This window comes from Leptidea sinapis, chromosome 12, assembly GCF_905404315.1.
Source record: "Leptidea sinapis chromosome 12, ilLepSina1.1, whole genome shotgun sequence".
NCBI classification, from domain to species: Eukaryota; Metazoa; Arthropoda; class Insecta; order Lepidoptera; family Pieridae; genus Leptidea; species Leptidea sinapis.
Window position 1 is genome coordinate 10,713,609 of NC_066276.1, and position 13,425 is coordinate 10,727,033.

The 13,425-nt window shown below is 32.1% G+C and overlaps 1 protein-coding gene across 2 annotated transcripts; it reads right to left on the reverse strand.

The window, feature by feature from the left end:
- Positions 1 to 252: 252 nt before the first annotated feature.
- Positions 253 to 4,167, reverse strand: LOC126967199 (pyruvate kinase-like). 2 transcript variants are annotated; one of them, XM_050811684.1, is made up of 8 exons: positions 4,077 to 4,167; positions 3,816 to 3,903; positions 3,249 to 3,472; positions 3,030 to 3,173; positions 2,859 to 2,945; positions 2,549 to 2,788; positions 2,171 to 2,393; positions 253 to 461 (listed from the first exon to the last, which is right to left on the reverse strand). In XM_050811684.1, the coding sequence occupies exons 1-8, from the start codon at positions 4,128 to 4,130 to the stop codon at positions 289 to 291; spliced, it is 1,233 nt and encodes a 410-aa protein (XP_050667641.1). In that variant the 5' UTR covers positions 4,131 to 4,167; the 3' UTR covers positions 253 to 288. The 2 variants fall into 2 exon arrangements, with proteins under 2 accessions (XP_050667641.1, XP_050667642.1); XM_050811685.1 differs by lacking the exon at positions 3,816 to 3,903 and having other exon boundaries at positions 4,077 to 4,166.
- Between the last annotated feature and the right edge of the window lie 9,258 nt (positions 4,168 to 13,425).

The following is a 13,425-nucleotide window of genomic DNA, read 5'->3' on the forward strand; positions in this document are numbered from 1 at the left end:
TGAAAAACGCAAAAATTCTGAGCGGCAATACAATAGCGCGCGTCACCTCGAGATATAATATGTTAAAATTACTGGGCAAATGAGCCCAGTAATTTTGCACTAGCTACGGCGCCCTTCAGACCGAAACAAACAAAATAATATTTACACATTACTGATTCACGATAAAAATAAGCGCCGTCGTGGTACCCATAATCTAGCCGGCATTCTGAACAAAGGAGCTTCCCACTGGAATATTACAATAAAACTATAATATAAGTATAAAAGCATAAAATTTAATCACTCTCACTGTTAAAAAGGCACATTTATTATTTGAAATCCATTACAATACCCAATGCTTTCTTTTGTCGGTGCAAGCACCACTAAATTGGCTCCAGAATTAAATAGACCAGTCTTCAGAGCAAAAGTCGTGCCAAAATCTACGCGACTTTGCCATTCCAGACGCCAGTTACAGAAGCGGGGAACTGTAATTGCAGGGCATTATGCTAATATGTGTTTCTATTTTTGTAATATATAAATGAAGTCACCAGTACCAAGACTGCTTAGGCAGTACAATGAAATAAATAAAGAAATAGTGAACATAGACATATTTTCCCAATAGTCTACAAGAATTTAAACGTTATCTTCGGAAACTTAACAATAAATAAAAAACACTCGGTATTTATAGAAATAAATAAATATATTTTTTCCTTTTATATGTTATAATTAAACTTATGTAACTTAAAGTCTATAATCAACTTTAAATTGTTATTAAATTTTTTTTTTATGGAATAGGAGGACAAACGAGCGTACGGGTCATCTGGTGTTAAGTGATCACCGCCGCCCACATTCTCTTGCAACACCAGAGGAATCACAAGAGCGTTGCCGGCCTTTAAGGAAGGTGTACGCGCTTTTTTTGAAGGTACCCATGTCGTATCGTCCCGGAAACACCGCACAAGGAAGCTCATTCCACAGCTTTGTAGTACGAGGGAGAAAGCTTCTTGAAAACCGCACTGTGGAGGACCGCCACACATCCAGATGGTGGGGATGATATCCTAACTTGTGGCGTGTCGTGCGATGGTGAAATTCGGCGGCAGGAATCAGGTTAAACAGCTCTTCGGAACACTCCCCGTGATAAATGCGGTAGAAGACACACAATGAAGCGACGTCTCTACGCAACGCCAAGTGATCCAGCCGTTCACAGAGCACTGAGTACCCGACAATTCGAGATTTTAATTTATATTGGTAATTAGTTAATAGTTAGTAATAATAAGTATGTAATAATTAATAATAGTCACAGCAGCAACTGTGAATGTTGTGTCATCAGTAATATAATTTCCTAGATAGTGTTATATGTAATTGTTATATGTGTGTACTGTTGATGTATCTTTTAATTAAAAATTAAAATAAAAAAAAAGTCATTTGATATATGATATGCTAATACATGTAAAATATTTTTTGGAGAATATCTAGTTATTTCTTAAATTGAATATCTTTTTTATACTCCAGACCACTCCAGAGAATAAGCACTAAATCGGAAAAAATAAAAAAATCTATTACAAGATCCGTTATTGAAAAATATATACTTAAATTGTATAAATAACATCAAATAAAGTATTCCTGTTGAATTATTTTAACATAGAAGTTTAAATAAATAATAAAAAAAAAAAATTAAAATAAGATAACTCACCATATTATCATAACGAATACTTAATAATAACAATTTGATATTTTTTTGAAGTGATAATCCTCCCTTCTTAATAATTACACAAATTAAATTTAAAACAAAATTTATGACCGATGCGGGACTCGAAACCGCGACCTCTCGCGTTCCGTGCGAGCGCACTTCCATTGAGCCAACCGTTCGAGTGACGTAAAGTTCATAAATCTTGATATGTCTTTCTTCAACCTTCGGTTGTGGCTTCACCTACAGGATGTACTTTATAGTTTATAACCTGCTAACCCCAATATTTGCATTTTAGGAAATTGACTTGACGTTTCGCTCTTTCAAATCTAAGCAATTTGTTTTTTTTTAAGTGATAACCCTCACTCCTGGGATTAATTACACAGATTAAATTTAAAAACAAAATTTATGAACGATGCCGGACATTTTTGCTTTTGTTTTAGGATAAAGGATTTTTACTACGTCATAATATCATCTAAAAGTACTAAACTTCTTATCCAATATTCTTACCATCGCAATATAACGGTATCACTTTTCTATATAGATTCAATCGCCTTGCTGTTGATTTTCTTCTGGTTATTGCTATGATTGGACAACAAGGAGCAGTAAAAGATACCCATCTTGCAGAATTGCCAGTTTTTGTGAAAACAATAATAGCTTTTGCATCGGATTTCGACGCCGCAAGAGATGCGCCGAGGGCGAGAGATAATGGCACTAAAGCTGGAATTTTTACCTTTAACCAAAAATATAATCGCAGTATTAAAATCTGCCATTAAATAAAATTCGAATTAAAAAACGTCTTCACTAAAACAACAGAAATATATTGTATATCGCCACTCGTATATTGAATACCGGTAAACATAGGTACGTGAAAAATAGAATTATTACCTCCAAGTAATCTGCTACAATCCCAGAATTATCAAGTGTTTCGAGAGCCATTGCTCTAATAATAGAGCGTACTATTTCTTTAGGAGGAAATTCTGATTTTAAATCATCACTAATAACTATTCCATCTACACAACTGTTAACAACTTCATTAATTTCAATAAAAACACTTCTCTTGCTTTCTCTTAAACTGTAATAATCTAGTGTTGTATCGGGCTTTAAATGAAATATAGGTTTTTGGAGCTGAAATTGAAATAATGTTAATGAAATAAGTAAAAAATGCTAGGATGATGGTGCTTAAAAATCATCATACTTCTTTGCACACTTTTATTGGACAAATACAAGGATCTTGAGTCAGTTTATAATCCCTTTCACGATCAAATATAATTCCATCTGAAAACTTAATCACCATTTTTAGCATATCTTATTTAATTGCGTTAATTAGTTGTGTTATTCATTATTTTGAAAATTAATTGTGATTTACTCGAATAATTTCCTTGAGCCCATCAGTCAGAGTTCCGCTGCTTATCCAAACAAGTATAGGTTTTAATATTTCACACAAATTGTTATCTTTAAAGTTCAAATATTGTGGCAAGTTTTTGACATCTTTCAAAATAACAATATCAACCTGCAATAAATAAATGATTATTTTGCTTTTAAAAGTTTTTCTACAAATTTCGTTAATAAGCTCTTTAACACTTACATCTTCATCTACTGCAACGGGAATTTCAATAGACATGGTTATAGCTAATGTAACTGGAGTATAGTACTGTGAGGGATGTATTTCAGGTATTTTTTGAGCTCCCTTAATGGCACTTTTAATATCAACAAAGTATTGTTCACTGTGTATATTTCTATCTATGTTGAATATGTTAACACCTGATAAAACTAGCGAATGTATATCATATGCTGAGTATTGACGTTTATCTGAAATTACAAATTTAAAAATTATTTGTTATAAATGGATGAAAGTACCTACAGTCTGATGTTAAAATATATTGAAATAACAAATGATTGGTTGCGTCGACCACGCTTCTGAATAAAAGCGTGACAATTATAGCAGTGACTAAAATATTTATAAAATAATGAAAGATGCAACTGATTGTAAATAAAATGGCAAAAATATGAAGAGTAAAGAAATAATCTAAAATGATAACTACTATGTTTTATAAGCGTCATTTTGTCTAATAAAAACACGCAAAGTCACATCTACTTATCGCTTGTCAATGTAAGAAAATATTGTGGGACATAAAATTGAATAATAACATACTGAAACTAAACATAATATTCGTAGATGGGAATAATGCATCGCAATCATCCTTGTATCGAGATTTACAATAATCACTATAATATATACCCTGAAAAAGTATAAGATGATGAACTCAATTTTACTGTGAAACATAATAAAACCATTGTAAGCATGGTCATTTATCAGTCTTTAATATATTACGGGCGACTTTTTATGCAATGTTTGTATAGGTAAAGAATTGAAATATATTAGTAGCAAAGATAAATTTAAAGATTTATCTACCCCAGATTGATTTGTTGATGAACTGCAAGAATATTTATTGACCCACCAAACCATTTTGTATTTATAGTAATTCTACATGAGCCGTCAAACATACATGGCCATATGGAATATAAACTGTCATAGCAAAAAAATTAAAATGTCTATAGTAACGTATTCTTAAGTATCTTAAAATATAAAATCTAGTAGACTAGAAGCTTCTAATGTGCTTATCGATTTCATAATAATTATAATGTTGTAAATTTTTTTGTAATGTTGTTTTAACTATCATGGCATGATGTAATTTCTTGTTAGTTGGGAAAGAAATTAGTAATAATCATCAAATCAGTTCTTTGACAGATAATTTCTGGAATACATTCATGTACATACCAATGTGATATCCGTATTAGAATTCAAATGTACGTTCGTTTGTCGCTTTATAAGGTCGGAAACGCTCTTATGATTACTTTGATGTGAGCTGTAAGCTTCTTTGCCCTCCTATTCCATAAATAGAATAACCAATCTTCTCATCAACACTTCTACTAATTTGACCAAAGCAAAGGGGAAACACATCCTTAGGAGGCATTTGAAAGCATTTATTTATACTTTTCAAATTAAAATGTTTCATAATTCTTTAAGCAATTTTTTTTCTCAGACGTACGTCGTCTTTCACTTGAACAGTTCACCTATTTGTAGTTAAGTAATTAACCAAAAACAACAAAATAAAATTCAATAAATTATCCACTTATTTTTGTATCCATATGTTACAAGTTTGTGAATTTGCCTATCTAGATACACTTTATGAATATAGAACAAAAGAATGTTCCTCCATGGGTCACTCGGGGCTGCTGAAAATCGTAGTTTTGTAATTATTGTTAAGGTATTATGACAATACAGGAAAGTTGTATATGTGATCTACGAAAATATTAAATAATAATTTAATTTACATTATATTGAGTGTGATTCGTGGAATATCAGAATCAGCATACCGGGTTCTGTTCGTAATCTACACTACCCCGATATTTTTAACACAGATTTCCTAGACAACGGCTTACCGCCTCTATCAATCTATATATATATATATATATATATATATATATATATATATGAATTGCTGTTCGTTAGTCTCGCTAAAACTCGAGAACGGCTGGATGGGGCTAATTTTGGTCTTGAATTATTAGTGGAAGTCCAGAGAAGGTTTAAAAGGTGAATAAATAGGAAAATGCTCGGAATTAAATAAATACAAAAAATTTGTTTTTCCTTTGATATGTCCCCCGTCGCGTCGTTTGATAAAATTGAAAGAATAGTTTCAAATTAATAACTAATTAGAATTTTTTCATTTCTTTCAACTGTGTCTGAAGGTAAAAAATGAACTTAAACTTAATTTTAGTTAACTATAGTTGGTAGATTAACTCTCTGTCAGATTATTTTAAATCTTAAGTTTTGTCACAAATTAAATTTCGCAACTATAATATTTGACATTTGACAACCAACTATATCAATTATATATTCAAGTTTGACATATTTTCTATGAGAGAATTTATTGACGCACGGTTTGGCAGTTTTTCTGTGAAACAATTTCATTATGTCATAAAAAACATTATTTTATATATTATATACAGAACAACGTCTGTTGGGTCAGCTAGTATCAAATAATATCTAGATAACGATAAGAACACAGACTTGTTGTTATCCGTCGATCAAAATATCCGGCAAAGAAGCTTCTTTTAATCAATCTACTCATCAACACCAACTTGACCAAAGCAAAGAAGCAAACACATATTTAGGAGGCATTTGAAAACAGTTGTATACGCTTTGCAAATTGAAATATTTTATAGTTCTTTAAGCAATTATTTTCTGATCTAAGTCATCTTTGACTTGAACAGTTCACCTATTGATATTTCTAGTAAGTAGTTAAGCAAAAACAACAAAATAAAATTCAATAAATGATTCACTTATTTTGTAATCATATGTAACAAGTTTATGAAATTGCCGATGCTAAAAGCTGAATGAGTTAGTCAAGAGATGTGACACAAACTTTTTGCCCAAACTCGTTGATAACCGATATTTTGTAAGTCAAACTCCGTGTACTTCGTTCGTATAGGGAAGAGCACTTCAATTTATGTGCGTAATTAAGTGGAGTTTGCGTTGGAGCTGGCTGCTCGGCACTTTCTAGCGGTAAATGAAATTTACGTACACTCCCACTTTCAGAACTGAGACTTAAGTTTTTGGTTCAAACTATACACTCCTAGCGTTTTACAAATTTTAATAATTGATCTCGATTCTTGTTACACTAAAAATAATCGATTTATAAGTTACATAATATTTTAATCCGGTAACAGGTATATGTTAAGTACACTACAAATTGTTTCAATATATTCAAACAAATTATAAATATTTTTTGTCGTATTTACAAAAATTACAATGTACTTATCTTTGATATGTACGAAAGTGCAAATTCGGTGGCAGGGATCAAGTGAAATAGCACTTCGGAGTACTCCCCGTGATAGATGCGGTATGAAGATGAAGACACACAATGAAGCGACGTCTCTTCGCAACGTCAAGATCTTCGGAAATCCTAATAGCTCAGTATTGCAAATGGTTCGAGCTGATACTGGGGTGAACCAGACCAGAAATACGAGCAATACTCCATATGTTTGGACCTGCGCTTTGTGAGCTGGAATGTGGGCCGTCTTAAAGTATAAACATGCTCTTTTATTTATAAGCTTCAGATTCTTCTGAGCCAATTTATCTTTCCTTTCTAGATGACCGCGGAATTGGCAATCGCTCGAGATTTCGAGACCCAGTATACTGATACTAGGCGAGGCATTAGCAAGGGAGTGTTGTTGAAGAGCGGTGATATGACAAATGGGTTTTTCTGTTGTTTTCGCTCAAACTTGAGACTTCCCTCATTCGTGTTCTGGTACTCTTTACATCATTTCCTTCCAAAGGACGTAAATTTAACGTTACAGACGTAAAATTGATAGTAAAAACAAAATACAGTTGCAATTTATATTCATTATACTAAAATTAATCACAGGTAGTTGCCGAAAATTTATTGAAATATTCCTAATTTGGGGCTTGACAATATGAGTGGGGTGTGTAAATTCAAATGTAAATACTCGTATAACTTTTGTTTTAAAATGTATAATTTATTATATCCCAGTGTGATGCTTCATTGAGAAGAATATTCTCTGATAGATAAACTTATGGGTAAATCTTTATTTAGTGTAACTGCTCTGTAACCATACAGCAAAATAAATAATAATATTTCTTACAATCGTTTTTCCTCGTAACTTGAGTCAAAAGAAGGCTTTTAGTCTCAGAACGTAAGAGAAAAGGGTGACCGAGACGATGACTCGGCACAATTACATCTTTGGTTCACGAAAAAATGATAATATCCTCCTTCTGTTCCATTTGACCAAGTTGTCTATAACGTTTTATTGTGTCGCCAAGAAATGAGATGGAGCTTTCGACTTCATTAAAACAGTAATGAATTCATTAAAATATTTTCTTTATCTACATATATATAATGAAAATCGTCTTTGTTTGAGGCTCTTTCACGCCTAAACCACTGATCGTATCGACATGAAAGTACCACTATTCAATCCGAAATTTATCCTATATGGTTTAGGATTTTTCGAATTCCAATTTTCCTTCCTTTTAAAATTCGTCCAGCGAAGCGGGCGGGAACGGCTAGTTCAATTATATAGAAAACGACAATTATTATGAAATATATTTATTTTCTTCAAGATTTTGGGGTAAATATTAATTTGGGCATTTGGGGTAAATTAACCCCAAATGCCCAAATTAATACGCATTTTACGGAAAATATGAATAAAAATATTTGGTATGGGTTGGCTTCATGCTACGGCCGATGTTAAATTGCGAAGTTTCAATAAAAAAATTATTTATGGATGAGATTAAATTCACGTGGAAATCTATTATATTTACCCCCTTATTCATAATGGTCCGCTAACTTTAAACAGCCGCTAAGGAGTGTTTTTTCTCATTCTGACTTAGGTCAATAGAAGAAGACAGAGTGAGAATAAGCAATGCTTAAGTTAGCAGACTATTATGAATAAGGGGGTACATCTATTGTATTTGGTATACAAATTTGTTGTTATATTTATCGTTTTACCTCAAATTAATGCTATGAACATTTCATTAAATTAAGTTTTGTACTCTAGCAGAAATTATAATATTTAATATTCCTTAAGCCTTTATTCTGATACAGTTATTATTTTACAAAATAATTAGTATTATGTTTCATCGGCAGCTGCATCTGTTTGCCCTAATTTTACAAAGACCTGGTCAAACTTTAACAGGTAGTTACTAGCAAATAAAAAAGTGATGTTATTTTCAAAATTCATAATATTATTTATCTGCACCGATGCTTTAAATCCTCTATAATATTCTAAAACAGCTTATTGCCAATAAAACACCCAATGTTCTAATAATTTTATGTATTAAAATTGTGTATGTATTAAAACACTTATGTGATACTATTATTAACCCACATTAGTGTTTTAAAAGCCCTTATTACACAACAGTTGCATACAAGACTTTATCTACACCAATAATATGAATTCTCTATAAAATATCCTGACGCACTTAGCTTACTGGTAACATTAAAAAAGACATTGGGTGTTTTAATGTTGGCAATAAGCTAACTGTTTTAGAATCTTTAATAGATGATTTAAAGCATAGGTGTAGATAATAACCATTACATCATCCAACCGAGTGTTGTAATGAAATTCAGTATATCATCCGTTTTCATAATAACATTCCGTTGGATAATATTATGGTTACTAGGACTGGCTTTTTTAATGTTAGCAGCAAGTTAACTGTTTCCGAATCTTTTATAGAGGATTCATATTATGGGAGTAGATAAAGTCTTATATGCAACTGTTGATAATTAGGTATTAAAACACTCGTGTTATACTATTATAGATAAACCCACATTCATGTTTAAATACCCCTTATTACCCAACAGTTGCATAAATAACTATGCAATGCAGTGCCGCTCAGGATTCTTGAAAAACCCAAAAATTCTGAGCGGCACTTTAATTGCGCTTGTCACCTTGAGACATAAGATGTTAAGTCTCATTTGCACAGTAATTTCACTACTTAGTTTACACATTACTGCTTCACGGCAGAAATAGGTTACGTTGTGGTACCCGTACCTAGCCGGCTTCCTGTGCAAAGGAGCATCCCACTGGTAGTAGTCTAGTGTATTGCTTTAATTTTGTGTTAAATCATTTTCTATTTGATTTCTCAGTTTTATTATTTAGATATAACTTTTATATGTGAATATTTGGTAGGTAGAATAAAAAAATTTAAGTTTAAGTAGAAAAAAAAACCCTTTGACTTTATTTATATAGACTATTTATATACTTCAGCGCCATCTAGCGTCCAGCGTTCCAATAAATACATAAAAAGAGGTAAGTATCTAATTCTGTTTATTTTCAATATTAGCTTGTATTCATCTATTTCTGCTTATTCAGTTATTTTTTCCTATTAATTTTTCCGGTGAGGTAAAAGCGGGGAAGGTACGTTCCAGCACCTTCCACTTCATATGCGATTCTATTAAGAATACGATAGACGTACGAGTATGGTATATGCTTCAATGTTGATGTATAGATTGCAGATACAATGTCGATTGATGGATTAAAACAAATATGTGTTTTAATCGATATCTATCTAGATGTTATTTGATATTGATAGAGGCGGTTAGCCGTTGTCTAGTGAGAGGCTCCTTTGCACAGGATGTTATAGGTACCACAACGGTGCCTATTTCTGCTGTGAAGCAGTAATGTGTAAGCATTACTGTGTTTCGGTTTGAAGGGCGCCGTAGCTAGTGAAATACTGGGCAAATGAGACTTAACATCTTATGTCTCAAGGTGACGAGCTCAGTTCTACACTACTAATGGCACTACTGCCATTCAGAATTTTTGGGGTTTTTCAAGAACCCTGAGCGGCACTGCATTGCAAAAAAAAGGAAATTTTTGTTTTATTCCCTTTGTCGAGTCGAGCAACTTTATCTGAACAAGCGTCACAAAACCGAATGTGACAACAGACACATTCAATACTAATACAATAAAGCGTTTAGCGCATGTCAAGTTTTGAATGAAAATAATATGATTTTATAGTAAAGTTCCATTGGAAACGTAAGTAAAATGATCTATTTTCACAAAACAAACTGACCCAAAAAACTATTTATATTTTGTCATTCACTTAATACTTATTACCCGGCGTTTATTTCGCTTCACTTACTTTACCGATCGAATTCAGAACCTCCTCCTTTTTTTAAGTAGGTTAAAAAATTAAAGCGACGTTGCCAAACTTCAGGTAATAAGCTGTTGCAATCAATTTAAAAAAAAGTTTAAAATTTCATCAGAATTGGTCTACACCTTTTGTAATCAAGAAAAAAAAAACACTTACACTTCTTTTGAAGGGTTTTCCCTTCAATGTTTAGAAATAGAGCTATTACTTTAATCACACAATGATTAAAAGAAACATTAGAATATATAAATCAGCAAATCGTTTGAAGTCTTCATACATGCTCGTTGTAAAGGTTCAGACATTAATATAACAGGAGTAAACAGTTATAATGAACTAAAATATTCATAGGGTGGTGTCTGGGGCTTCTGGTACCTCTTGTAATGTCAACACAACCTAATTTTTAGATAGCTTTATGTTCAACCATGTACATACTACATATGCTTAATTCATTACTTGAGGCTCGGTTTTGTTCTAGAACTCTTTTTTGGCGGTTGTTTATGCAAATTTTAGACTACAAAGAAGTGAAGTTTTCGTTCCATGCATGCGTTATTGTGTCTGAATATGGTAACGTCAGCAAAACAGTTGTTTCTTCAACAAACCTAAGAGATTTGTTATTTTGTGGTAACGTATATTTCATGGTAACGTCAGCAAAACAGTTGTTTCTTCAACAAACCTAAGAGATTTGTTATTTTGTGGTAACGTATATTTCATGGTAACGTCAGCAAAAGAGTTGTTTCTTCAACAAACCTAAGAGATTTGTTATTTTGTGGTAACGTATATTTTATGGTAACGTCAGCAAAAGAGTTGTTTCTTCAACAAACCTAAGAGATTTGTTATTTTGTGGTAACGTATATTATATGGTAACGTCAGCAAAAGAGTTGATTCTTCAACAAAGATTTGTTATTTTTGGTAACGTATATTTTATGGTAACGTCACCAAAAAAGTTGTATCTTCAACAAACCTAAGAGATTTGTTATTTTGTGGTAACGTATATTATATGGTAACGTCAGCAAAAGAGTTGTTTCTTCAACAAACCTAAGAGATTTGTTATTTTATGGTAACGTATATGTTATGGTAACGTATATTTTATGGTTACGTCAGCAAAAGAGTTGTTTCTTCAACAAACCTAAGAGATTTGTTATTTTAGTGATTTCCTTCTAATTCTATGATAAATAATTTCCAATTTTATGATTTTAACTTTCACCAAAATTTATGAACAATGCGGTATTCAAACTGACAAATTGCTGAATTGGTCAACCGAAATCCATTAAATTTATCAGTCAGGTTCCAGACTCTCTAGAGTTTAATGAAATTAATGTACTCATGGTAGCGTCCCAATACATTTGTTGCAATGTAATGTATGTTTACAAAAATATAAAAAAAAAAACTAATTTACATCTCGCATCATAAGAATTAAACAAAAATTCAGGAATAATCAACCATAACAACAATCAATCATGTTCTTATATATATTTTCTAAACACAATATTGAACAGCGCTTTACCTTAAAACACTTTGGCAAAAATGCCATAAAAATTTCAGTTAGTGTAGTTAGCATTATAAGTATTTGAAGTTAGTAGTGTAATGTATTTAGAAAAAAAAATATTAAAGAAAGAGAATCAGATAATCGTTTGAAATATGTAAAATATAATGAATATAATGAATGCTACAGTCAGCAATTATTTTATTAATAATATATACCATAACTTTAGCCACAAAATATTTCATTACATTTATAATTACTTTGAATAGCAATATTCACTTTTATCCATATCATTTTAAAAAAAAGTGCCCGGGTTCGAATCCCGGTAGGTGCAAACATTTATATGATGAATATGGATGTTTGTTTCCGAGTCATAGATGTTAATTTGTATTTATGTATGTTTAAGTAAGTATATAAAGAGATTTTAAAAGGGTCATTCCCTCTGCATCTCAAAAAGATTGTTATGGACACCTGCATTCTACCGACTCTCACATACGGGTGTCAAACGTGGACATACAATACTAAAATAAAAACAAAACTAGCGACCTGCCAGAAAGCGATGGAAAGGAGTATGCTGAAAATCAGAAAAATTCAAAAGATTAGAAGTGACGGCATTAGGAAAAGGACAAATTTGATAGATGCTCTTAAGTACGCTGTAACACAAAAGTGGCGCTGGGCAGGTCATGTGGCGAGATTCATGGACAAAAGATGGACAGTAGAAACAACAATTTGGGAAGGACCATCTGGCAAAAGGAAAAGAGGCCGCCCAAGAAACAGATGGGTAGGTGACATAATAAAAATAGCAGGAAAAGAATGGAGAGGAAAAGCACAGAGGAGGGATACATGGAGTAAGCTGGAGGAGGCTTATACCCGAAGTGGGGTTCCAATAACATAACTTTTATATTATACGCGTAGTGTTAAGATTATATTATTATGTATTTGAACGTTGTTGGAATTAATTAAAGGCTTATTATTTTTATTATTATTATTTTTATAAGTAAGTATATTTTATTGAATATATCGTTGTCTTGTACTCATAGTACAGGCTATGCCTAGTTTGGGGCAAGATAATTTGTGTAAAAGTGTGTCAATATTATTATTATAAACACACTTTTTTGGTTATATCAAGTTCGCCATCCTTACTATTTAATATTGTAGTAATGCTGTTCAAGTGAGTTTGTTTCAAATTAAAATAATTTTAATCAGTAAAGGATATAAAAACACTTATTGTCAGTCAAAAACTACTTCCCATTTCGTCAGTCTTAAATTTATACCGACAGCGATGTATTTTAAAACCAAGGGTTAAAGTCCGACTGACTAAAAGATGTATTTCTTCTCTCTATCCAGCCCAGCAATTGGTCTGAGATTCAAGTCTCCGCGCCTGTAAGATACAAATTAGCCCTTGAAGGCCCGGCTTCGATTAAAAAGTTTTCGAGTTACCAGCACATTGGAGGCGTTGAGTCGGTAGGGGGTCAATCCTGTTTCAGGGTTAATACGTAAATTTATTTTGAATCTAAATATCGACATTAAATCAATAAAATATATATCGCAAGTACCCGTCATAATAATTACAATGTTATAGTTCCGCGATGGTAAAAGTACAAA

Coding starts and splice junctions, on each gene's coding strand:
- LOC126967199 (XM_050811684.1), bottom strand. CDS start 4,130: ATGGTTTGGTGGGTCAATAAATATTCTTGCAGTTCATCAACAAATCAA. Junction 3,174..3,248: donor CCGTTGCAGTAGATGAAGAT/GTAAGTGTTAAA, acceptor TATTTATTGCAG/GTTGATATTGTTATTTTGAA. Junction 2,789..2,858: donor CAATAAAAGTGTGCAAAGAA/GTATGATGATTT, acceptor TTTCAATTTCAG/CTCCAAAAACCTATATTTCA.